The sequence below is a fragment of the Gorilla gorilla genome, chromosome 21 (assembly GCF_029281585.2).
Source record: "Gorilla gorilla gorilla isolate KB3781 chromosome 21, NHGRI_mGorGor1-v2.1_pri, whole genome shotgun sequence".
In the NCBI taxonomy this organism is placed as follows: Eukaryota; Metazoa; Chordata; class Mammalia; order Primates; family Hominidae; genus Gorilla; species Gorilla gorilla.
The window spans coordinates 13,739,095-13,765,784 of NC_073245.2; the positions used below are offsets into that span (position 1 = coordinate 13,739,095).

The window sequence follows — 26,690 nt, forward strand, 5'->3', positions numbered from 1 at the left end:
TTTAAATAGGTATTGTATTTCATTGTTTCTGTCTCATCTAGGAATTCCAATTATGCACTAGTTGGCTCTTCTTTGCCTATCAATTGTAGCTATATTGTCCCCACCCCCTTAATCCTTTTAATTTGGCACATCTCAGAAAGCGCTAGAAAAGAAAAACTGCTTCCTGAAGATGTATCTCTTACTTGCAGTAAAGTAGGGACTGCCATGTAGCTCTGTAGGGAAGACCCACTTTAGTTTAACTAAGGAGAGAGGCTGCAAGCTGTGAAATTCAGGAGGTTCACTTGTGTGACTCACGTCTCTGCCTTCTGGTCAGTTCCAGGTCCTCCAGCATTATGGAATTGCTCCATCCCTTAGTGTGCAAATGGAAGTTCCTGAGTCCTCATCCTACCTGTAATGGGATGCCTAGTACTCCAGCATTTCTGGGCTTCTTATGGGGACATATGTCTCCTAGGCACTATGTACATTAGCTTTCTGCTTCTATGGCATTGTCAGTCTCACTTGGGGTCAGGACATACGGCTCTTCTCCCTGCCCTGCTGTCTGTCTAAACGAAGATCTTTTCCTCGATGTCCCTAAAGAAACAGACATTTGGGTATAGCCAATTGTTAGAAAAATTTAGGGGGATAGAGGAGAGTCATCTTACAGAATGACAGAGCAAAAAAACTTACAATTGATTGTTACATGCTACCCTTCCCCTGAGTCTCTTGCCCATTCCACCCAGTGGGGTTTCCCCACTCCTAGTCTCCTCCTGGGGCCTCAGCTTCTCATCAGCTTTCATGCTACTCCTTATTTTTAAACTGTTTTCAGGCTGGGTACAGTGGCACATGCCTATAATCCCAGCACTTTGAGAGGCCGAGGCAAAAGGATCGCTTGAAGCCAGGAGTTTGAGAGCAGCCTGGGCAACAAAGCGAGATCCTATCTTAATAAAATTATACTTTTAAAAGCTGTTTTTTTTTCTTTTTTTGAGATGAGGTCTCACTCTGTTGCCCAGGCTGGGGTGCAATGGCATGATCTCGCCTCACTGCAACCTCTGCCTCCCAGGCTCAGGCAATTTTCCCACCTCGGCCCCTCAGGCTTCCGAGTAGCTGGGACCACCGGCATGTGCCACCAAGCCTGGCTAATTTTCTTTTCTTTTTCTTTCTTTTTTCTTTTTTTGTGAGACGGAGTTTCGCTTTTGTTGCCCAGGCTGGAGTGCAATGGCGCTATCTCGGCTCACCACAATCTCCGCCTCTCGGGTTCAAGCGATTCTTCTGCCTCAGCCTCCTGAGTAGCTGGAATTACAGGCATGCGCCACTATGCCTGACTAATTTTGTATTTTTAGTAGAGATGGGGTTTCTCCATGTTGGTCAGGCTGGTCTCGAACTCCCGACCTCAGGTTATCCGCCCACCTTGGCCTCCCAAAGTGCTGGGATTACAGGTGTGAGCCACCGTGCCTGGCCCTAGCTAATTTTCTTTTTGTACTTTTGGTAGAGACAGGGTTTTGCCATGTTGCCCAGGCTGGTCTCAAACTTCTAAGCTCAAGTAATCTGCCTGCCTCGGCCTCCCAAAGTGCTGGGATTACAGGGGTGAGTCTCTGCGCCCAGCCAAAAAGCTTTTTTCTTTTCTTTTCTTTTTTTGGGGAGATGGGATCTCTCTCTTTTGTCCAGGCTGGAACTCTTCAGCTCAAGCAATCCTCCGGCCTCATCCTCCTGTGTAGCTGGGGCTACATTCCTTTTCATTTTTTTTAATTAAAAAATTGTGGGGTTTTTTTTTGGCCAGGCACAGTGGCTCATGCCTGTAATCCCAGCATTTTGGGAGGCTGAGGCGGGTGGATCACCTGAGGTCAGGAGTTGGAGACCAGCCTGGCCAACATGGTGAAACCCTGTCTCTACTAAAAATACAAAAATTACCCGGGCGTGGTGGTGCATGCCTGTAATCCCAGCTACTAGGGAGGCTGAGGCAGGAGAATTGCTTGAACTCAGGAGGCGGAGGTTGCAGTGAGCCGAAATTGTGCCATTGCACTCCAGCCTGGGCGACAAGAGCAAGACTCGATCCTAAAAAAAAAGAAAAGAGAATTGTTGTTTTTTTTCTTTTTTATTGTAAAATATACCTAACATTGAAAAGACCATTTAACCGTTTTTAAGTGTAGAATCTGGTGGCATTAAGCGCATTCACAATGTTGTGTCCATTATTTTTATTTTATTTTTTATTTTTGAGACAAAGTCTCGCTCTTGTCACGCAGGCTGGAGTGCAATGGTGCAATCTTGGCTCACTGCAACCTCCACCTCCTGGGTTCAAGTGATTCTTCTGCTTCAGTCTCCCGAGTAGCTGGGATTATAGGCGCCTGCCATCACGCCTGGCTAATTTTTTGTATTTTTAGTAGAGATGGAGTTTCACCATATTAGCCAGGCTGGTCTCGAACCCCTGACCTCAGGTGATCCACCCGCCTCAGGCTCCCAAAGTGCTGGGATTACAGGTGTGAGCCACCGTGCCTGGCCAATGTTGTGTCCATTTCTAAAATTTTTTTTTATCGTTTGAAACAGAAACTCCGCAGCCATCAGGCACTCACTGCCCACACTTCCTTCTTTGCTCTCTGACCACTCGCGCCCCATTTCATTCCTGTTCATTTCTCATTTCCTTCTTATACTGACCAGTTCAGGTCTCCCTCTCCCATCAGCTTGGTTCCAGGCCTACGTTTTGATATCATAGCTGTGCCCACTAAAAAAAGAGAAAGAAAAATGCAGACCTGAAGCTCCACCGTTAGCATCTCAAAGCACGTTTTCAACTCCGCTTTGAAATTACAGACTCAAGAAACACGATGAAACTCATGGGCAAGATCTCCTTCCCCACTGATGTCTGTCTGTTCTGAAGGGGGCCACAGAAAGACATATACTTCTGGAGATGAATTATGCATTTTCCTTAAGAGGCACATAGAGCTTTACCAACTTTTTCAACAACGTTCCCCCCCTACATAATCTTTCTTTTGTGTTATTTAGTTTACCATTTCTTTTTTCCATCTTGTTTTAACCTCCACGAGTTGTGTCTCTTTTGTTTTCTACATTATACCCAACGGCTAGCACATAACAGGCACCCAATATATACTGAATGAACTAAGGAATGAATGAAGGAATGAATGAATAGGTGGCTTATAGGAAACCCCTGGGGCCAGGGACTCTGCAACATCACCATGTAACTTTTTCTTTGTCCTGAGAAGCAGAGAGAAACAATAGAAGATATCTCTTAATCTCTCAAGGATGCTACTCCCAGGACTGCTTGCAATTTCCGAGAAGATAAACCACAAGTTACAGAAAGGAAGCAGCTGTGTAGGGCCTGCAAGTTTCCTGCTGCAAGTCACCCTATGTTCAGAAGTTACCCTGGTTGGGCCAGGCATGGTGGCTCACGCCTGTAATCCCAGCACTCTTGGGAGGCTGAGGCAGGTGGATTGCTTGAGTCCAGGAGTTTGAGACCAGCCTGGGCAACATGGAGAAACCCCATCTATACAAAAAATTAGCTGGGTGTGGTGGCATGTGCCTGTAGTCCCAGCTACTTGGGAGGCTGAGGTGGAAGAATCACCTGAGCCCAGGGGGTCAAGGCTGTAGTAAGCCAAGATCACGCCACTGCACTCCAGCCTGGGCAACCAGAGTGAGACCCTGTCTCGGAAAAAAAAAAAAAAAAGGAAAAGAAAGAAGGAAGGAAGGAGAAAGAGAAAGAGAGAAAAGAAAAAGTTACCCTGACTTTCTACACAGCTTTTAATGAATAGAAATTTATCTTTCCCCTCAGTGTTCTGGAAGAGTTTACAAATATGATTGAGGGGCTGGGCACCGTGGCTCACGCCTGTAATCCCAACACTTTCGGAGGCTAAGGCAGGCAGATCACCTGAGGTCAGGAGTTCGAGACCAGCCTGGCCAACATGGCGAAACCCCGTTTCTACTAAAAATAAAAAATTAGCTGGGTGTAGTGGCGCACACCTGTAATCCCAGCTAATTGGGAGGCTGAAACACAAGAATTACTTGAACCCAGGAGGCGGAGGTTGCAGTGAGCCACAATCGTGCCACTGCACTCCAGCCGCTGCACTCCCGCCAAAAAAAAAAAACCAACAAAAAAACCCCAAATAAATATGATTGAGTATTACCATAGGCTCTGGTTCCTGCCCTGAGGGAAGGTGAGTTAAAAAGCAGTCAGAGGCTGGGCATGGTGACTCACGCCTGTAATCCCAGCACTTTGGGAGGCTAAGGCAGGAGGATAGGCTGAGGTCAGGAGTTTCAGACCAGCCTGGCCAACATGGTGAAACCCTGTCTCTCCTAAAAATACAAAATTGGCCGGGTGTGGTGGTGCACAGCTGTAATCCCAGCTACTCAGAGCCTGAGGCAGGAAAATTGCTTGAACCCAGGAAGTGGAGGTTGGAGGTGGAGGTTGCAGTTAGATGAGATCGTGCCGTTGCACTCCAGCCTGGGCTAAAAGAGTCTCAAAAAAGAAAAAAAAGCAGTCAAAGCAGTAAGAGGTCTAATGTGCTTCAAAACTGTAGTTCCAGCACTTTGGGAATCCAAAGTGGGAGGACTGCTGGAGCCCAGGAGTTTGGGACCAGCCTGTGTAACATAGCAAGACCCTGTCTCTACAAAAAATAAATTTAAAAAAGAGCCAGTGGTGGCCGGGCGCGGTGGCTCATGCCTGTAATCCCAGCACTTTGGGAGGCCGAGGTGGGCGGATCACGAGGTCAGGAGATCGAGACCATCCTGGCTAACACGGTGAAACCCATCTCTACTAAAAATACAAAAAATTAGCCGGGCATAGTGGCAGGTGCCTGTAGTCCCAGCTACTCGGGAGGCTGAGGCAGGAGAATGGCATGAACCTGGGAGGCGGAGCGTGTGGTGAGCCAAGATAGTGCCACTACACTCCAGCCTGGGCGACAGAGCGAGACGCCGCCTCAAAAAAAAAAAACAAAAAAAACACAAAAGCCAGTGGTATGTGCTTGTCGTCCTAGCTACTTGTGAGGCTGAGGCGGGAGGATCAGTAGCTCAGAAGGAACTCCAGAACTGAGTTCTGAACAAGTGAAGCTTCAGATGCAGTGATGCGATCATGGCTCACAGCAACCTCCACCTCGACCTCCTGGGCTCAATTGATCCTCCCGCCTCAGCCTCCCAGGTAGCCGAGACTAGAGGAGCGTGCCACCATGCCTGGCTAATCTTTTGTACTTTTCATAGAGATAGGGTTTTGCCATGTTGCCCAGGCTGGTCTCTGATTCCTGGGCTCAAGCAATTCTCCTGCTTCAACCTGCCAAAATGCTGGGATTACAGGTGTGAGCACCATGCCAGGCCTTGGGAACTTTTGGGGAAATGGAAATATTCTAGATGTTGATCTGGATGCTGGTGTCACACCCATTTACTTGGATAAAAATGAATCAAGTCCTCACGCCTGTAATCCCAGCACTTTGGGGGTGGAGGCGGGTGGATCACCTGAGGTCAGGAGTTTGAGACCAGCCTGGCTAACATGGTGAAACCCTGTCTCTACTAAAAAAAAAAAAAAAAAAAAAAAACCCACAAAAATTAGCCGGGTGTGGTGGTGGGTGCCTGTAATCCCAGCTACTCGAGACGCTGTGGTAGGAGAATCCTTTGAACCCAGGAGGCAGAGGTTGCAGTGAGCTGAGATTGCGCCACTGCGCTCCAGCCTGGCGACAGAGCAAGACTCCATCTCAAAAAAAAAAAAGGGAGAGCCGGGTGCGGTGGCTCACGCCTGTAATCCCAGCACTTTGTGAGGCCAAGGCAGGTGGATCACAAGGTCAGGAGATCAAGACCATCCTGGCCAACATGGTGAAACCCCGTCTCTACTAAAAATACAAAAATTAGCTGGGTGTGGTGGAGCATGCCTGTAATCCCAGCTACTCAGGAGGCTGGGGCAGGAGAATTGCTTGAACCAGGGAGTTGGAGGTTGCAGTGAGCCAAGATCGTGCCGCTGTACTCCAGCCTGGTGACAGAGTGAGACTCCGTCTCAAAAAAAAAAAAAGAGTCAAGTCATACACTTAAGATTGATATATTTCACTGAATGTAAATTGTGCTTCAAGAAACAAAACCCTTCCATGCACAAAATACCTAGGGTGACATCTGTTTCCTGCACTGAATATCTGATTTTGGGAGAGGAGCCCTAGGACAAGAGACAGCAAGAGGGGCTGAGAGCAAGCAGGGCACCAGAAGCTGGGAGCGTGGAGGGACGTGACCAGGGAGAAGTCCCCTGTGTTGGGGGAGGCCTGTGAATTTTAGGAACTCTGATATCTAACTCTCAAGGCATGTCCTTGCCAAGCAGCAATACAATTAAGTGTGCCTAATCTTATGGCTCCCACACTTTCAATTGTTCTTCCTGAAACAATTAGATATGAAGCCGCTAGAGCCCAGGCAGGGCTGGATTGATTCTTGAACTAATAAACATTTATGCCCTCTTGGCTAAACTAGGCAGAGTTGGTTTTATTACAGTTCAGATGTGATTAAGCACACTGTATCGTGTCAGTGGCAGGTGACCAGCTACACAGTGTCCTGAGGCCTGATGAAACAGCTATGCCAACCACAGTCCCAGAGGAGGAGCTGGCTGTAGCAGCGACTGACCCAGGAGCTGAAGTGAGCCAAGCCCCCTCCTCCTGAGACCCCTGAGAGGTAAGGCAGGCTCACGCCAGACCCTATTACGTCCCACATCATGGCTAGAACCAGAACCATCTTACATGGCTGGTCAAGGCAAGGATAACCCCAGGAAGTCAGAGGACTTGGAGACTCTGTATTGTAGGAAAAAAAAAATACTAGAAAAGACACTGAAGCGTCACCAGCAGTCACCCCTGGATGGTGGCATTATTATTATTATTATTATTATTATTATTATTATTATTTTTTGAGATGGAGTCTCACTCTGTCGCTCAGGCTGGAGTGCAGTGGCATGATCTTGGCTCACTGTAACCTCCGTTTCCTGGGTTCAGGCAATTCTCCTGCCTTAGTCTCCTGAGTAGCTGGGATTACAGATGTGTGCCACCATGACTGGCTAATTTTTGTAGATGGTGGCATTATGAATATGGATTTTGGTTTTCATCATCAAATATTTCTGTTTTCCCCACATTAGCTGTAAACAGTATATATTTTTGGTAAATTAAGTTGACAGAATGAAAAAATTAAAATAGTATAAAGAATATCTGTTTAAGTGCAGTGGAGTGTGCCTGTGGTCCTAGCTACTTCGGAGGCTTAGATGGAAGGATTGCTTGAGCCCAGGAGTTCAAGACCAACCAGAGCAATGTAGCAAGACTGTGTCTGTTTTATTTTAAAAATAAATAAATAAAACATAAAGAATAACTGTTTAAAATACTATTCAAAATGAAGTCATAAATGAGGGGATTATGTTTTTTAGTCATAGTTCCCTCAAGGACTCAGACCGGAGAACATAACCGTGTTTGGAGCCCTCTGGCACTATCTTTGGGCCTGACCTCTGCTCTCCAGGGGGTGACGTGAGCCGGTGGGCGCTGAGTCACCAAGTGTGGGTCACAGCCTCCCTCGGAGGCCTGGAGATGGGCCTGTCTGTGCTGAACTTTACTGGGCGGGGGGCAGCTCCAAGGCCCTCACTGGGGGCAGCCTAGAGCATAGATCACTCTCTGGACTTGCTCTTCTCCTAATAAATGACAGTGGTCAATGAGTTACACCCATGAAATAGGGTGGGATGCAATAAGAAATAAAAGATAAAATAATATAAATAGCCAGATAGGGTCAAAAGATGATTTATTTTACTTTATATTTTTGAAGTAATTTCAGATTTACAACATAGTTGCAAAAATAATGCAAATGTTTACATCTTACATAACCCAGTACAATGATCCTAACACAGATTGTTGTTGTTGTTGTTGTTTGAGACAGAGTTTCACTGTTGTTGCCCAAGCTGGAGTGCAATGGTGTGATCTCGGCTCGCTGCCACCTCTGCCTCCTGGGTTCAAGCGATTCTCCTACCTCAGCCTCCTGAGTAGCTGGGATTGCAGGTGCCCACCACCATGCCTGGCTGATTTTTGTATTTTTAGTAGAGACAGGGTTTCACCATGTTGGCCAGGCTGGTTTCAAACTCCTGACCTCAGGTGATCCACCCACCTCGGCGTCCCAAAGTGCTGGAATTAGAGGCGTGAGCCACCATGCCCAGCTAGATTATTGTTAACTGATCCAAAAGCCTTATTTGGATTTCACCTGATGTCCTTTTTCTGTTTGAGGATCCAACCCAGGTTCCCATATTGCATTCAGTTGTCATGTCACTTTGGTGTCCTTTTCTCTGGAGCAGTCCCTCAGTCTCCTTGTTTTTCCTGACCTTGAAATTTTTGAAGAGTTATTCTGCAGAGCAGTGCTATCCAATAGAACTTTCAGCGATGATAGAAATGCTCTGTTTGGGCCTGACGCTGTGGCCCACACCTGTAATCCCAGAACTTTGGGAGGCTGAGGCAGGCAGATCACCTGAGGTCGGGAGTTCGAGACCAACCTGGCTAACATGGAGAAACCCCGTGTCTACTAAAAATGCAAAATTAGCTGGGCATGGTGGTGCATGCCTATAATCCCAGCTACTCGGGAGGCTGAGGCAGGAGAATCGCTTGAACCTGGGAGGCAGAGGTTGTGGTGAGCCGAGATCACGCCATTGTACTCCAGCCTCGACAACAAGAGTGAAACTCTGTCTCAAAACAAAACAAACAAAAAAAATAGAAATGCTCTGTGTCACCGAGTATGAAGCCATTAGCTACATGAAAATAGCATTTGAAATGTGGCTCATGGGCCAGGTGCAGTGGCTCATGCCTGTAATCCCAGCACTTTGGGAGGCCAAGGTGGGTGGATCACTTGAGGTCAGGAGTTTGAGACCTGCCTGGCCCATATGGTGAAACCTCGTCTCTACTAAAAATACAAAAATTGGCCGGGCGTGGTGACAGGCGCCTGTAGTCCCAGCTACTCGTGAGGCTGAGGCAGGAGAATCACTTGAACCCGGGAGGCGGAGGTTGCAGTGAGCCGAGATTGGGCCACTGCACTCCAGCCTGGGTGAAAGAGTGAGATTCCATTTCTAAAAAAAAAAAAAAAAAGAGAGAAATGTGGCTCGTGGGTCTCAGGAACTGGCTTCTAAGTATTATTTAATTTTAATTAAAATAGCTACATGTGGCTAGTAGCCATTGTATTGGATAGGACAGCTGTCAAATGTCCCTCGTTTTGGGTTTGCTTACTGTTTCCCTATGATTAGTTTCAGATCATGAGCTTTTGATAGGAATACCATAAGCATGTTGTTGTGTTCTTCTTTGTCTAAATCTTTATAAAAGCTGTTGATAGGTGGCAGGGAACCACCTAGTCAGGCAGTGGGATTGTTTGAATGCTCTTTGAGGTCCAGCAAAGACAGGAGTGATAGCCGCACTTGGAAGCCCGCCCCTACACTTTCAATGTTCTTCCTGAAAGAATTAGATATGAAGCTGCTAGAGCCCAGTGGGGAGCAGGCAGGATTGATTCTTGAACTAATCAACATTTATGCCCTCTTGGCTAAACTAGGCAGAGCTGGTTTTATTACAGTTCAGGTGTGATTAAGCATACTTTGTAAATGCTGAAGGTTGTGAAATATTCACAGGGATATAAAGTACAGTAATAAAACCTCACTTGAGGCTGGGCGTAGTGGCTCACGCCTGTAATCCCAGCACTTTGGGAGGCCGAGGTGGGAGGATCACCTGAGGTCAGGAGTTTGAGACCAGCCTGGCCAACATGGTGAAACTCCGTCTCTACTAAAAATACAAAAATTAGCCGGGCGCAGTGGCATGTGCCTGTAATCTCAGCTACTCGGGAGGCTGAGGCAGGAGAATTGCTTGAACCCAGGAGGTGGAGGTTGCAGTGAGCCGAGATCGGGCCATTGTACTCCAGCCTGGGCGACAGAGCATGACTCTGTCTCAAAAAAAAAAAAAAAAAAAAGAATAGAAGACCCTGTGCCTGGAAGATCGTACGTGCTCAGTAAGTGCTGGCCTCTGCCCCAGAAGGGGAAGGGCGAGGCAGATGGCAGGAACTGCGGGAGGTACCTGTCCCAGGCCCTTGGGCGTAAGAGGCCTCTCCCACGCAGCACCCAACCCATACCCAGCCTGTCCGCCAGCCAACCTTGGCGTCCCTGCCTTGCGCCTACCTACCCAGCAGTCCCCCGCCCGCTCCCACTCCCACAGGCCCAGCGTGCACGTCTCCAGGATAGGCATCCTTGCCCCTGTGACTTCAGCGGCACCCAACGTTTATTGAGCACTAACTGTATGCCAGGCCATGGGGATGCCGGAGAGAACGACACGAAGACCCTCACCCCTCAAAGGTCCCAGGGGGAGGAGGGGCTGCTTCACCTGGGAAGCGTGGGGATGGAATTCTCAGCCCCCCGATGACTCCGAGGCCGGCCACCTGCCTGGTTTCTGGCCGGACACCGGACTTCCCCTGGAAGTTGTTCGAGACTGCGCGCCCCCAGCAAGAAATCAGGTCGGTTCTCCGAGCCCAGTCTAGCGCCTCCTGACCCGCAAACCAAGGCCCAGTGACCGTCCCCGCCGCGCAGCCGCCTGCGTCGCCAGCCAACCACGCGCGGCCGAGTAGCCCCGCCCCTCCACATGGCCAATGGCCGCGCGCTCTGCCCGCCCCGCCTCCTCGCTGCGGGAAGGGTGCTGGGCCCCGGGCGGCGGTCGCCAGGTCTCAGGGCCGGGGCTACCCGAGGTAAGATCGCTTCCCGGGCGTTGGGTCCTTTCGGCTCAGCACGCACGGACGCCTTTAGGGAAGGTGGCTGCAGCGGCAGGACGGAGTCCGCCGGGACGCCCTGGGTCTGGGGCGCGCGGGGGGCCCAGGAGGGGACAGGACGCGCGGGGATCCGGAAGAGCGGGCCCTGTGGCGCAAGAGTTTCGGGAACACTGAGGGCTCCAGGCGCTGCATCCAGCATCCGGGGAAAAGGGGGTAGGCGGCGCTGGGCGTCTGCTCAGGCTGGGGGAAAGGTAGGGCCAGAAGGGGACGGGCAGCGGCCGCTGACCTCCTCCTGCCGCCCGCGGGCCCAGGGTGACGCTAAGGTGGGGCCGAGCCTCGACCGGGTGCGCCTAGAGGTCGAGTGCTGCCGCCCTCCCCTGGGTCTGGACAGTTCTCGGCGGCGACACCAGCTCAAAACAGCCTCCCCGCCCTCCGCGGACCTGGGTCGCGCCCAGGAATCCGATCCAAGGCTGTGAGGCCTGTCCCTTTGGGAAGGGTGGGTGTTTATTTCCGGGATGCACTCAGAGCCTCTGGACAGTCAGGTCGGAAACTTTGCTGTATTGGGAACACTCTGTCACCTCCTTCCTTCTCAGTTGGGAAGGAAGTGCCAAGAAAACGTGAAACAAACACAAAACACGAAAAAGGCATTCTCTGTATGGAAGCCGTGAAGCCTCAAAAATATCTAGGAGGACAGCCAACGACCTGGGACCTGTGGCAGCCATGTGAAGGCAGGGTTAATGTCTGGACTAAATGTTGCTTCCACCTAAGTGCACCCTCAGCCTCCCTCCCGCCAAGTGACCTTGGGTCCTTTTTGGGCTTGAAGGCAGGTGGCTGTGTGGGTCTCGCTGCAGGGGTCTCTGTGCCCTGCAAGGTGTATGACCAGTTGCAGTGAGGCAGCAGGTTTTGGGTTCAAATCCTGTGCTAGCCTCTGGCCAGCTGTGCACCTTGGCAACACTTTCCCTGTCACGGGATTGGGGAAGGATTAACTGAAAGAACCTTAGGATGTGCCTGTCTACAGTGGGCCCTCCATAAATGTGAACAAATGTGGGCTTCCTTTCCTTTTGTTTGGGCCACATCATCCCTTCCCCTCCATCTGTGGCTGAGGCTGGAATGCAGAAGAGTGCCTCATCTGACTGCCTTCGGGTACCTGGCTGATGCCATGAGAAAGGAAGGAGAAAGGGGTCTTTCTTTTTTTTGAAATGGAGTCTCACTCTCTTGCCCAGGCTGGAGCGCAGTGGTCCAATCTTGGCTCACTGCAACCTCTGCCTCCTGGGTTTAGAGATTCTCATGCCTCAGCCTCCCAAGTAGCAGGGATTACAGGTGTCTGATACCACGCCTGGCTAATTTTTGCATTTTTAGTAGAGACGGGGTTTCACCATGTTGGCCAGGCTGGTCTCAAACTCCTGACCTCAAGTGATCTGCCTGCCTTGGCCTCCCAAAGTGCTGGGATTACAGGCATGAGCCACCATGCCTGGCCGAGAAAGGGGTCTATTAACTCCCATAGAGTTGTTCTTTGCTAATTTCTTGAAGGCTCAGAGGACCCCCGCCTCACCTTCCTGATTCTCCTGACCTGTCATTAGTACTTGCCCCATGAGGAATGTAGCAGCTCCTGCTGGTTGGCAAAGCAACTCGTGCATGTGAGGCTCTGAGGCCAGTGACAGGACTGTTTCCCCTGTGAGGAAGGTCTGGTGGCCCAGCAGCTTTTAGGTGCTGTCTGCTCTACAGCACTGCCTCCTGAGAGAGGTCTCATGCCTGCCTGATGCCCACTTGGTCCTCTCCTGCCTCCTTCCCTCCCTGACAACCCACTTGGAATCCAATAGCATCTCAAACTTCACTTGTTCCTGAGTTCTGGAGTCCCTTCTGAACCACTGCTCCTCCCCTGGCTTCTCTGGCCTGGTAAAAGGGCACCTTCCATCCACCCAGTGCCCAAGGAGTCATCCTTCTTTTCTCTCCCTTATCTCCTACACCCTCAAAACACCAGGAATCTGGCTGCCTCCTGCCATCTCTGTGGTTCCCATCCTGACCATAATCATCCTGTCTCCTGGGCTGTGGCCTCCTTACTGGTCTCCCAGTTTTCATCCTGGCCCCTCCAAAGTCCTCACAACCACCAGAGAAGTCTTTAATGTAAATCAGATCCTCTTCTTTCCCTGCTGGAACCTTCCAGTGGTTCCCTGTTTCACTCCAACTAAAACCCAGAGTCCTTTCCTACAGCACTCTACATGAGTGGCCCCTGCCACCTCCTTGACCTTGACAATCTCTGCCCCTTTCCCTAGCTTGCTTGCTTTTTTTTTTTTTTTTTTCCTATGATGGAGTTTTGATCTTGTTGCCCAGGCTGGAGTGCAATGGGATTTCAGCTCACTGCAACCTCTGCCTCCTGGGTTCAAGCGATTCTCCTGCCTCAGCCTCCCGAGTAGCTGGGATTACAGGCACCCACCACCATGCTAATTTTTGTATTTTTAGTAGAGAAAGGGTTTCACTATGTTGGCGAGGCTGGTCTCGACCTCCTGAGCTCAGGTGATCCACCCGCCTAGGCCTCCCAAAGTGCTGGGATTATAGGCGTGAGTCACCGCAGCCAGCCATCCCTAGCTTTCTTAACCTAGACCACACTGACCTGCTTTCTATTCTTCAAACATGCCAAGCTCATTCTTGTTTTAGGACTTTTGCATTTACCATGCTCTCTGCCTAAAACACCAGTCTTCTCAGAGCCTGAGAACAGCTCAGCTGTGTTCTGCACGCTAGTTCAGAAAGGCTTCTTTGACCCCCTAGTTCAAGTAGCATGCCTGTCTCCAGGGGCTCTGTCTCATTACCTGCTTTATTTTCTTTAGAGCCTTTATTGCTATCTGGAACTCTTATTTGGGTATTAATTTACTGATCTGTTATTTGTCCCACCCCATTAGAATATAAATTAGATGTGGCATAGACCTTGTCTCTTTTATTCCCTGCAGCACTCCCTGATGGGGGTGGCAAAAAAGTAACAAGCAAATACATCTATAATTGCAAATTGTGGTAACTCCTACATAAACAACTGGCAGCAATTGCTTATATTTGAGGCGCTTAAAAATTTTTAAGCTGGCTGGGCGTGGTGGCTCATGCCTGTAATCCCAACACGCTGGGAGGCTGAGGCGGGCAGATCACGAGGTCAGGAGATCGAGACCATCCTGGCTAACACGGTGAAACCTGTCCCTACTAAAAATACAAAAAATTAGCCGAGCGTGGTAGTGGGCGCCTGTAGTCCCAGCTACTTGGGAGGCTGAGGCAGGAGAATGGTGTGAACCCGGGAGGCGGAGCTTGCAGTGAGCCGAGATCGTGCCACTGCACTCTAGCCTCGGCAAAGGAGCGAGACTCTGTCTCAAAAAAAAAAAAAAATTTTTTTTTAAGCTGCTGGGCGCGGTGGCCCACGCCTGTAAATCTCAGCACTTTGGGAGGCCAAGGTGAGCGGATCACCTGAGGTCGGGAGTTGGAGACCGGAACATGGTGAAACCCTGTCTCTACTAAAAATACAAAATTAGCGGGGCGTGGTGGCTCATGCCTGTAATCCCAGCTACTTGGGAGGCTGAGGCAGGAGAATCGCTTGAACCCAGGAGGCAGAGGTTGCAGTGAGCCGAGATTGCGCCATTGTACTCCAGCCTGGGCAAAAAGAGTGAACTCTATTTCAAAAAAAAAAAAAAAGGCCAGGCGCAGTGGCTCACGCCTGTAATCCCAGCACTTTGGGAGGCCGAGGCAGGCGGATCACGAGTTCAGGAGATTGAGACCATCCTGGCTAACACGGTGAAACCCTATCTCTACTAAAAATACAAAAAATTAGCCGGGCGTGGTGGCGGGTGCCTGTGGTCCCAGCTACTCGGGAGGCTGAGGCAGGAGAATGGCGTGAACCCAGGAGGTGGAGCTTGCAGTGAGCCGAGATTGCACCACAGCACTCCAGCTTCGGTGACAGAGCGAAACTCCGTCTCAAAAAAAAAAAAAAAAAAATTTAAGCTTAGAGGCCAGCCACAGTGGCTCAGCACTGTGCAGGCCAAGGCAAGAGGATCACTTGAGGTCAAGAGTTCAAGCCCAGCCTGGCCAACATGGTGAAACCCTGTCTCTACTAAAAAATACAAAAATTGGCCAGGCGTGTTGGCTGGCGCCTGTAATCCTAGCAACTTGGGAGACCAAGGCAGGCAGATCACCTGAGGTCAGGAGTTCAGGACCGGCCTGGCCAACATTAAAACATATAAAACCCTGTCTCTACTAAAAATATAAAAATTATCCAGGCATGGTGGCGTGTACCCGTAATCCCAGCTACTCGGGAGGCTGAGGTAGGAGAATTGCTTAAACCCCAGAAGCAGAGGTTGCAGTGAACCGAGATTACGCCACTGCACTCCAGCCTGGGCAACAGAGCGAGACTCTTTCTCAACAACAACAACAACAACAACAACAACAACAACAACAACAAACAAACAAACAAACAAATTAGCCAGGCATGATGGTGGGCACGTGTAATCCCAGCTACTCGGGAGGCTGAGGCAGGAGAATTGCTTGAACGTGGGAGATGGAGGCTGCAGTGAGCCGAGATCACACCACTGCACTCCAGCCTGGGCGACAGAGAGACTCTGTCTCAAAAAAAAAAAAAAAAAAAAAGAGTTTATAAGGCTGAATTACCGTACTGTCAAAACAAGCTGCTATCTGAGCCATTTTAAGGGTGAGGAAGTCTGGAAACTGATAACTTGCCCAGGACACACAGTGAGTTCAAGGCATTGAACTCAGTCTCCTATCTTAAGAATGTATGTGGGCCGGGCATGGTGGCTCACACCTGTAATCCCAGCGCTTTGGGAGGCCAAGGCAGGCAGATCATCTGAGGTCAGGAGTTCAAGACCAGCCTGACCAACATGGAGAAACCCTGTCTCTACTAAAAATACAAAATTAACCAGGTGTGGTGGTGCATGTCTGTAATTCCAGCTACTCAGGAGGCTGAGGCAGAAGAATCACTTGAACCCGGAAGGCAGAGGTTGCGATGAGCCGAGATTGTGCCATTGTACTCCAGCCTGGGCAACAAGAGTCTGGAACTCTGTCTCAAAAAAAGAAAAAAAGAATGTATGTGTAGCAGGCTTTAATGGTGGGCCTGCAACCATGTCATGGAAAGAAGCTGACCTGAAGATCTCAGTTCTTTCTTCTTCTACTAACTAGCAAGCATACCTCAATTTCTTCTTTAAAGCAGGATGATCCGATTATTATCATGTTGGGGTTCACTTTTTATTTTTTCAGTGTGTCCCAAAGCAGCAGCACGTTTAGGTATAGCCCTCTTGCTATCAGCTTGAGGGCCTTAGAGCCAGGAAGGGAGCCAGGACATTTATAGGCACAGAAACTAGGGTCACATACAGATCCCCCCACCACATGTGCTAGGGGTACATGCAGACCTTCCCAATGCTGACCAACCTGCAGAGAAGAAATGGGCCCTTGGTATTCTGGATCTGATTATTTTTGGTCTTCAATTATTTTTATTTTTATTTTTTTAGAGACAGGGTCTTGCTGTGTTGCCCAGGCTGGCCTCGAACAGCTGGGCTCAAGCGATCCTCCTGCCCTAGCTTCTTGAGTAGCTGCTGGTCATCAATTCATTTTTAGCAAATTCTGCAGAATTTTTTTTTTTTTTTTTTTTTTTTGAGACGGAGTCTCTGTCGCCCAGGCTGGAGTGCAGTGGCGTGATCTCGGCTCACTGCAACCTCCGCCTCTTGGGTTCAAGCAATTCTCTGCCTCAGCCTCCTGAATAGCTGGGATTGCAGGCGCCTGCCACCATGCCTGGCTAATTTTTTTGTATTTTTAGTAGAGACGGGGTTTCACCATCTTGGCCAGGTTGGTATTGAACTCCTGACCTCGTGATCCATCCGCCTCGGCCTCCCAGCGTGCTGGGGTTACAGGCGTGAGCCACCGCGCCCGGCTTCTGCAGGAATTTTGGAGAGACTCAGGCAGTAATAAAATAGGATGTTTACAGAAATTAAAGATGGCGTCCGGGCGCGGTGGCTCCCGCCTGTAATCCCAGCTCTTTGGGAGGCCGAGGCGGGCGCATCACGAGGTCAGTAAATCGAGACCATTCTGGCCAACACCATGAAACCCCGTCTCTACTAAAAATACAAAAAAATTAGCCGGGGGTGGTGGCGGGCGCCTGTAGTCCCAGCTACTCAGGAGGCTGAGGCAGGAGAATGGCGTGAACCCGGGAGGCGGAGCTTGCAGTGAGCCGAGATGGCGCCACCGCACTCCAGCCTGGGCGACAGAGCAAGACTCCGTCTCAAAAATAAAAAATAAAAAAAAAGAAATTAAAGATGGCTGGACACATTGGCTGGTGCTTGTAATCCGAGCTACTTGACAGGCAGAGGCAGGAGGATCGCTTGAGGCCAGGCGTTTGAGACCAGCCTGGGCAGCATCATGAGACCCTGTCTCTAGAAAAAATAAAAAAATTAGCTGGGCATAGTGGCGCAGGTTTGTAGTTCCAGCTACCGGGGATGCTGAGGCGGGAGGATTGCTTGAGCCCAGGAGTTCGAGGCTGCAGTGAACTATTATTGCACCACTGCACCCAACTTGGGTGACAGAGACCCCATCTGTTTGCTTGTTTGTTTTTGAGACAGAGTTTCGCTCTTGTTGCCCAGGCTGGAGTGCAATGGTGCAATCTTGGCTCACCGCAACCTCTGCCCCCCAGGTTCAAGCAATTCTCCTGCCTCAGCCTCCCGAGTAGCTGGGATTACAGGCATGCGCCACCATGCCCAGCTATTTTTTTTTTTTTTTTTTGTATTTTTAGTAGAGACGGGGTTTTCTCCATGTTGGTCAGTCTGGTCTCCAACTCCCGACCTCAGGTAATCCCCCAAATTGGCCTCCCAAAGTGCTGGGATTATAGGCGTGAACCACTGCGCCCAGCCCGAGACCCCATCTCTTAAAAACAAAATAAAACAAAACAAAAACGGCCAGGTGTGGTGGCTCACACCTGTAATCCCCAAACTTGGGAGGCCAAGGCGGGTGGATCACTTGAGGTCAGGAGTCTGTGACCAGCTTGCCAACATGATGAAACCCCATCTCTACTAAAAATACAAAAATTAGCTGGGCATGGTGGTGCGCACCTGTAATCCCAGCTACTCGGAAGGGAGGCTGAGGCAAGAGACTCAATTGAACCCAGGAGGCGGAGGTTGCAGTGAGCCGAGATCGCCCCACTGCACTCCAGCCTGGGTGACAAAGTGAGACTCGCTCTCAAAAAAAAAAAAAAAAAAAAGAAGAAGAAATTAAAGATGAAAGAAAACAAACATTCCAAAAAGTTGAGAAAGAATTGCCTTTTGTCCAGCCCCATTCCCAATCCCCCAACCCTGTTGTAATGTGTGATCTGTTTTCTTCCAGTCTCGTTTCCTCTCAGTCCATCCACCCTTCATGGGGCCAGAGCCCTCTCTCCAGAATCTGAGCAGCAATGCCGTTTGCTGAAGACAAGACCTATAAGTATATCTGCCGCAATTTCAGCAATTTTTGCAATGTGGATGTTGTAGAGATTCTGCCTTACCTGCCCTGCCTCACAGCAAGAGACCAGGTGAGCAAGGGAAGTGACAGCCCGACACTGGCCTGGGGGCAGGGCTGTGGAATTCAAAGCTCAGCCCCATCCTAGTTCCTCACCCAAGCCTGGGTCGGCTCCTTCCTTCTTCCTCTTGCTGTGTCTTGCTCCTTGTCCTTGCTGCTTTTCTTTTTGAGTCTCGTTCTGTCGCCAGGCTGGAGTGCAGTGGCACGATCTTGGCTCATTGCAACCTCCGCCTCCTGGGTTCAAGTGATTCTCCTGCCTCAGCCTCCTGAGTAGCTGGGATTACAGGTGCGTGCCACCACGCCTAGCTAATTTTTTTGTTTTTAATAGAGACGGGGTTTCACCATGTTGGCCAGGATGGTCTTGATCTCTTGACCTTGTGATCCGCCTGCCTCGGCCTCCCAAAGTGCTGGGACTACAGGCGTGAGCCACCGCACCCTCGCTGCTTTTCTAACTTTTGGATGAAGTGTGGCTCAGGGTGGCGTTGCTGACTTCGCCGAGCTCCCCCTTGTGTTGCTTTTGTGCACTGCTCAAAAATATGGCGCTGGCTCTCTGAGATTTCCTGGCTCTGGTCCACTTGCCCACTTTTTTTGGAACCTCCTATTTCCTTCATCTCTCTTGCCCTTCCTTGTCCTGCTCAGTTTTGATTCCATTCTCCTTGTCATGGGGCCCTGTCCTGGCACGGAGCTGGGACTCAGGTTTGAGAGCTGGCAGGATCAGGGTCACTCTAGCCCCAACAGAACTTGCTGCAGGCCCCTGGCACTCACTAGCTGGTGAAACGGGCACAACCCCTCCCCGTTGTAGCTGCTGTTCTCAGATTGGACCCCTGTGCTCCAGAGGGTACCTGTTGGCTCTTTTGGGGCCTCCCGTCCTCAGATTTCTCAGGAGCCCCATTGTTGTCTCCGGTGTCCTCCCACACAGATCGCATTAGTATGCAGGTGTGTTTGGAGTTTGCTCCTCCCTCTTGTATTTTGGGGTTTATAGGGATATCTTGTTTTATAGTAAATATTTTCTGTGGGTTTTCTTTATTTTCTTTAAAAAATTTTTTTTTGAGACGGAGTCTCGCTGTGTTGCCCAGGCTGCAGTGCAATGGCATGATCTCAGCTCACTGCAACCTCTGCCTCCTGGGTTCAAGTGATTCTCGCGCCTCAGCCTCCTGAGTAGCTGGGGTTACAGGCGCATGCCACCACACCTGGCTGATTTTGTATTTGTAGTAGAGATGGAGTTTCACCATGTTGGCCAGGCTGGTCTTTATTTTTATTTTTGAGACAGAGTCTTGCTCTGTCACTCAGGCTGGAGTGCAGTGGCACGATTTTTTTTTTTTGAGATGGAGTCTCGCTCTGTCGCCCAGGCTGGAGTGCAGTGGCGTGATCTTGGCTCACTGCAAGCTCTGCCTCCTGGGTTCACGCCATTCTCCTGCCTCAGCCTCTTGAGTAGATGGGACTACAGGCGCCTGCCACCATGCCCGGCTAATTTTTTGTATTTTTAATAGAGACGGGGTTTCACTGTGTTAGCCAGGATTGTCTCGATCTCCTGACCTCATGATCCGCCCGCCTCGGCCTCCCAAAGTGCTGGGATTACAAGCGTGAGCCACTGCGCCCAGCATTTTTTTTTTTTTTTTTTTTTGAGATGGAGTCTCGCTGTGTCTTCCAGGCTGGAGTGCAGTGGTGCCATCTTGGGTCAACCTCTGCCTCCTGGGTTCAAGCAGTTCTCCTGCTTCAGCCTCCTGAGTAGCTGGGATTACAGGTATATGCTACCATACCCGGCTAATTTTTGTGTTTTTAGTAGAGACGGACTTTCACCATGTTGGTCAGGCTGGTCTTGAACTCCTGACCTCGTGATCCTCGGCCTTCCAAAGTGCTGGGATTACAGGTGTGAGCTACCGCACCTGGCTATTTTCCTTTTTCTAAAAATCTAGCTCCTGCAGGATTCTGTAGGTTTTTGTTTCTGCTGTCTGGTTGCTTGTTTTTATGTGAGAATTCAGGTAGACATAAAAACTCTAGGGCTGGGCACGGTGGCTCACGCCTGTAATCTCAGCGCTTTGGGAGGCCAAGGCGGGTGGATCACCTGAGGTCAGGAGTTCGAGACCAGCCTGGCCAACATGGCGAAACCATGTCTCTACTAAAAATACAAAAAAATTAGCCGGGCGTGGTGGTGGGCTCCTGTGATCCCAGCTACTCGGGAGGCTGAGGCAGGAGAATCGCTTGAACTCAGGAGGCAGAGGTTGCAGTAAGCTGCTATCACGGCACTGCACTCCAGCCTGGGCGACGGAGTGGGACTCCGTCTGAAAAAAAAAAAAAAAAAAAAGAAACAAAAAAACTCTGCAGCCACTGTCATCTGCCCACAATCTCCCCAGCATTCTCAGCTTCCTTGTTTCTTATTGTCGGCCCCCTCTCTTTCCTTCTTTTGCCCCTTTCATCATACTTTTGCTATCTACCTTTTCCTTCTCTCCTAATCCAAACCTTTCTTTTTGCCCTGGGGGCCATATTAATCCAAGGCTTTTGTATCAGATTAACTGGGTTTGGATTCCTGCCCCACTGTTTTAGGATCTTTGCTATAGTACTTTGCTTCTGCTAAGCCTCAGTTTCCTCATTAGTAAAGTGGGGATAATAATAGCATTAAATAAAGATGATACATGCAAAGCCCTTAACGGAGAGCCCAGGACATAGTTAATTGCCAGTTTCCGGCAGCTGCCTTTATTGATGTGGCTGCTAATTGCTCTTCCTCACTCCATACCTGGCCCTGTCCTGGGCTCCGATCCAGTTTCACGTGGCCGCCTTGCTCTTGTGGCTTTCTTGGCACCCCTCCCCCCTGCTGTGGCTTCATTCTGGGTGGGGAAGTGGCAGGGGCCACCTGGCTTGAGCAGGACAGTGGCATTGTGTCTTCCAGGATCGACTGCGGGCCACCTGCACACTCTCAGGGAACCGGGACACCCTCTGGCATCTCTTCAGTACCCTTCAGCGGCGGCCCGGCTGGGTGGAGTACTTCATTGCGGCACTGAGGGACTGTGAGCTAGTTGATCTCGCGGACGAAGTGGCCTCTGTCTACCAGAGCTACCAGCCTCGTGAGCGTCCTGCCCTTGCCCTCCTCCTGGACCCCCAGCCTGCTCCCTGGCCTCTGCTCTCCCTTTCCCTCTCCCTGTACTTCCTGCCTTTCTCTGTCATCCTCTTTCTTGTCACTGTGAAGCGATGAATAAACCTGGGTGTAGATCCAGGGTGAGCCACTTACCAGCTGTGTCCCTTTGGCCAAGTCCCTTAATTTCCCTGAGCCTCAGGCCTCTCTTCTGTAAAATGAAGCTCATGGCAGCATCTGCCGCGGGGAGCTGCAGTGGGTGATACCGCAGGACGATGCGTGTTGCGTATTGAGCTGGGCTGGGCACTTCCTGTATGCCCAGCACATGGAGTTCTCCTCTTAACTTTCACGGCTGTAGCGTTCGCCTCCCACCCTTCCTCATTTCTTCTCCCCCACCTACTCATTCACCCTCCCTCTCTCCTTCTCTTCCCCTCCCCTGGTTTACCCTGAGAGCCTTCGACGCCCTCTATCAGTTGCCCAATTATTCTTTAAGTCCCTCTCAGTGTCCCTGCCACTCTGAGTGCTCGGAGGCGATTTGGTGAGATTGAGTTTGATCCTGAGTGAGATCAAGACATGGGAAGAGGCTGGGCGCGGTGTTTCACACCTGTAATCCCAGCACTTTGGGAGGCTGAGGCAGGCGGATCATGAGGTCAGGAGATGGAGACCATCCTGGCTAAAACAGTGAAACCCCGTCTCTACTAAAAATACAAAAAATTAGCCGGGCATGTTGTCCCAGCTACTCAGGAGGCCGAGGCAGGAGAATCACTTGAACCAGGGAGGCAGAGGTTGCAGTGAGCTGAGATCGCGCCACTGCACTCCAGCCTGGGCGACAGAGTGAGATTCCATCTCAAAAAAAAAAAAAAAAAAGACATGGGAAAAAAAATCAAGCCAGCCCTATTTATATTTCAAACTAGAGGTAACCCCCGAGACCCTGGTCACATTTATAGCTGTGGGACATCCATGTTTTTCTTTTCTTTCTCTCTCTCTCTCTTTTTTTTTTCCTTTTAGAGACACAGTCTTGCTGTGCCACCCAGGCTGCAGTGCAGTGGTGCAATCATAGCTCACTGCAGCCTTGACCTCCTGGGCTCAAGTGATCCTTCTACCTCAGCCTCCAGAGTAGCTGGGACTACAGGCATGGACAGCTATACCTGGCTAATTTTTAAATTTTTTGTAGAGATGACATCTCACTATGTTGCCCAGGCTGGTCTCAAACTCCTGGGCTGAAGCGATCGGCCTCCCAGAGTGCTGGGATCATAGGTGTGAGCCACCGCGTCTGGCTCTCATGCTTGCTTTTCTTTCCTTTTTCTCTTCCTTGCTTTTCCTCCCTCCCTCCCTCCCTCCCTTCCTCTCTTCCTTCCTTTTTTTCCTTCCTTCTTTTTAAATATGTCTCTTCATGTGTGGAGATTAATAGTGATCCCTGGCTGGGCACGGTGGCTCACGCCTGTAATCCCAGCACTTTGGGAGGCCAAGGCGGGCGGATCACAAGGTCAGGAGTTCGAGACTAGTCTGGCCAATATGGTGAAACCCTGTCTGTACCAAAAATACAAAAAAATTAGCTGGGCGTGGTGGTGCAAGCCTGTAATCCCAGCTACTTGGGAGGCTGAGGCAGGAGAATTGCTTGGACCGGGGACGTGGAGGTTGCAGTGAGCCGAGATTGCGCCACTGCACTCCAGCCTGGATGACAGAGTGAGACTCCGTGTCAAAAAAAAAAAAAAAACCCCAAAAAATAGTGATCCCCTGAATACAATGGCTGTGGTAGGGCCTGATGAGGGGTGGGGGCAAAGGGGAGGGGCTCAGGTGGCAGCATCAGGGCAGGGGTCAGTGAGCAATGATAGTCATGTGGAGGAGAAAGCCACTGGGTCCTAGGATGCCAGGGGACAGAGAAGGGTGACTGCTGACACGGTGTGGGTGACTAGAGACCCACGAGGCCCCCCCATACTCCCCTTCCTCCCTTGCTACCATGTCCTCCATCTGCTCTCACCCTCCCACTCCTGCCCCCTTGCCAAGTGATGCTTGTCACTCCTTTTTTTTTTGAAATGGAGTTTCGCTTTGTCGCCCAGGCTGGAGTGCAGTGGTGCAATCTCGGCTCACTGCAAGCTCCACCTCCCGGGTTCATGCCATTCTCCTGTGTCAGCCTCCCGAGTAGCTGGGACTACAGGCGCCTGCCACCATGCCCGGCTAACTTTTTGTATTTTTTAGTAGAGATGGGGTTTCACCGTGTTAGCCAGGATGGTCTCGATCTCCTGACCTCATGATCCACCCGCCTTGGCCTCCCAAAGTGCTGGGATTACAGGCGTGAGCCACCAAGCCCGGCCCTGCTTGTCACTCTTGAGGAGTGGACCCACATCAGAACAGCTTTTGGACCTATGGGTGGGGCGGGGGGTGTACCCAAGAGCACCCAAGCCTCTTTAATCATGAGGAGAACCCCCAATTCCTTTTTTTTTGAGACGGAGTCTTACTCAGTCGCCCAGGCTGGAGTGCAGTGGCATGACTTCGGGTCACCACAACCTCTGCCTCCCGGGTTCAAGTGGTTCTCCTTCCTCAGCCTCCCTATAGTCCCTGATTCCTTCTTTTTTTTTTTTTTTTTTTTTTGAGACGGAGTCTCGCTCTTGTTGCCCAGGCTGGAGTGCAATGGTGCAATCTCAGGTCACGGCAACCTTCACTTCCCAGATTCAAGCAATTCTCCTGCCTCAGCCTCTCGAGTAGCTGGGATTACAGGCATGCGCCTCCACGCCTGGCTAATTTTGTTATTTTTAGTAGAGACAGGGTTTCTCCATGTTGGTCAGGCTGGTCTCGAACTCACGACCTCAGGTGATCCACCCACTTCGGCCTCCCAAAGTGCTGGGATTACAGGCGTGAGCCACCGCGTCTGGCTTCTTTTTCTTTTTTTCCCCCGAGACGGAGTCTTGCTCTGTTGCCCAGGCTGGAGTGCAGTGGCGCGATCCAGCTCACCGCAACCTCCGTCTCCCAGGTTCAAGCAATTCTTCTGCCTCAGCCTCCTGAGTAGCTGGGATTACAGGTGCTTGCCAGCACGCCTGGCTAATTTTTGTATTTTTAGTAGAGATGGGGTTTCACTATGTTGGCCAGGCTGGTCTTGAACTCCTGACCTCCTAATCCACCTGCCTTGGCCTCCCCAAATCCTGGGATTACAGGCATGAGCCACTGTGCCCAGCCCCTGATTCCTTCTTTTTTTTTTTTTTAGACGGAGTCTCGCTCTGTCGCCCAGGCTGGAGTGCAGTGGCGCGATCTTGGCTCACTGCAAGCTCCGCCTCCCGGGTTCACGCCATTCTCCTGCCTCAGCCTCCTGAGTAGCTGGGACTACAGGCGCCCGCCACCACGCCCGGCTAGTAATAATGTTGTATTTTTAGTAGAGATGGGGTTTCACCGTGTTAGCCAGGATGGTCTCGATCTGACCTCGTGATCTGCCTGCCTTGGCCTCCCAAAGTGCTGAGATTACAGGCATGAGCCACTGTGCCCAGCCCTGATTCCTTCTTGATATCACTACATCTTTGTCCTCCAGGGACCTCGGACCGTCCCCCAGACCCACTGGAGCCACCGTCACTTCCTGCTGAGAGGCCAGGGCCCCCCACACCTGCTGCGGCCCACAGCATCCCCTACAACAGCTGCAGAGAGAAGGAGCCAAGTTACCCCATGCCTGTCCAGGAGACCCAGGCGCCAGAGTCCCCAGGAGAGGTCTGTCCTCATAGTCTACCTTGAGCCACCACTTTTGTGTTCCTATCTGCCCACTTCTGCCCAGAAACCCTCTCCCGTCCCCTATAAATCACGCGTAATCTCTGCTCAGAACCCTAGGGCTTCCTCAGTGGGGATCTGCCCCAGACCAGCTTCCAGGCTGCTGACCAGGTCTTCACCCTGTGGCAGCCCTAATCCTCTGTCAGCAACCAGCTGGGAGACCACAGTTGTGTGTGTGTGTGTGTGTGTGACAGTGTCTCATTCTGTCACCCAGGCTGGAGTGCAGTGGAGTGATCTTGGCTCACTGCAACCTCTGCCTCCTGGGTTCAGGTCATTCTCCTGCCTCAGCCTCCTGAGTAGCTGGGATTACAGGCACCCACCACCACGCCCAGCTAATTTTTGTATTTTTAGTAGAGATGGGGTTTTGCCATGTCAGCCAGGCTGGTCTCAAACTCCTGACCTCAGGTGATCTGCCCACCTTTGCCTCCCAAAGTGCTGGGATTACAGGCGTGAGCCACCGCACCTGGCAATGCTGTGTGTTTTCTGTGAGGTAGACGTAAGGACACCTGTGGACAGAGGGTCTGGGAATTACCAGAGCCCAGGCAAGGGCTCCCCTGGCTCCTGTGCTCCATGGTGTGGGCTGAGGCCTATAGGAGATGCCCCAAGAGCACAAGCTGCCCTTTGTGAGCTCTTGGGAGAGGCAACTGCCTTATTCATATTTTCCCTCATTGCAGAGTTCAGAGCAAGCCCTGCGGATGCTCAGCCCCAGAGCCATCCCAAGGAGTCCAGATGGTGGCCCCCTGGAGTCCTCCTCTGACCTGGCAGCCCTCAGCCCTCTGACCTCCAGCGGGCATCAGGAGCAGGACACAGAACTGGGCAGTACCCACACAGCAGGTATGCATGGAATCTGGAAGTATAGGGTCCTTCTGATCTCTCAAGTGAGGGTAAGAATTAGAGTTGCCCCATCTGGTTTCCTTGAACAGGAGACAAGGTGGGAATAAAGGGAGTTCAACCCAGGAAGCAAACCAGTTCCTTAGTGGGTGTATCAGTTAGCATTTGCTGTGTAACAAATAGTCCACTCCAGTTTTCCAATTTTTTTTTTTTAGTAGCTTAGAATACAGCCATTTATTTAGCATATGATCCTGTGGGTCAGGCATTTGGGCTACCTACATGGGCATTTCTTCTGGTCTTGGCTGAATTTCCTCTCAAGTACTCACCGGTATATACGTAAGTTCTGCCTCTGGCTGTTTGCTGAGCACCTTGGTTCTCTTCTATGTAGTCTCTCATCCTCCAGCACACAAACCCATCATGGCAGCTGGGCAGAGTTCTCAGAGAGAGAGAGAGGGCTCAAAACTGGCACAGTGTCCCCTGTGCTCCATTCTGTGGGCAAAAGCAAGTTATAAGGCCAGCCTAGATTCAAGGAGTAGGGAAATAGACTCCCTCCCTAGACGGGAGGACTGACAGGCACAGTGCAGAGGGGCTGGGTGGAGATTAGCGAGTTAAGTAGGGCCATTTTTGCGCTCTGCCAAAGGGACTGTAGGGAACAGCCAGGGCCTGTAGGGCAGTGGGAGAGGGACAGTGAAGGGCTGCATCAGCTGTTGGCAGGGGAACCTTTAGGCACTATCTTACCGCAGAGATCTCCAGTTTCCGGTGAATCATGAAAACTTCTCAGTCCCCAGAGGAAGTAAGGTCTTCATCATCCAGTGGCCTG

General features: G+C 50.8%; 1 protein-coding gene across 2 annotated transcripts in view; it reads left to right on the forward strand.

Annotated features, from left to right (window-relative positions):
- Nucleotides 1-6,475: 6,475 nt before the first annotated feature.
- MAVS (mitochondrial antiviral signaling protein) overlaps nucleotides 6,476-26,690 on the forward strand; it is a 31,420-nt gene continuing 11,205 nt past the window's right edge. The window contains exons 1-5 of one of the 2 annotated variants that reach the window (XM_063702270.1): nucleotides 6,476-6,618; nucleotides 18,049-18,232; nucleotides 21,107-21,281; nucleotides 24,810-24,982; nucleotides 25,714-25,873. In XM_063702270.1, coding sequence (XP_063558340.1) covers nucleotides 18,116-18,232; nucleotides 21,107-21,281; nucleotides 24,810-24,982; nucleotides 25,714-25,873 — 625 coding nt within the window. In that variant the 5' untranslated portion in view covers nucleotides 6,476-6,618; nucleotides 18,049-18,115. Of the gene's footprint in view, nucleotides 6,619-10,555; nucleotides 10,675-18,048; nucleotides 18,233-21,106; nucleotides 21,282-24,809; nucleotides 24,983-25,713; nucleotides 25,874-26,690 lie in introns of those variants that run through there. The other variant, XM_031004752.3, reaches the window with a different exon arrangement.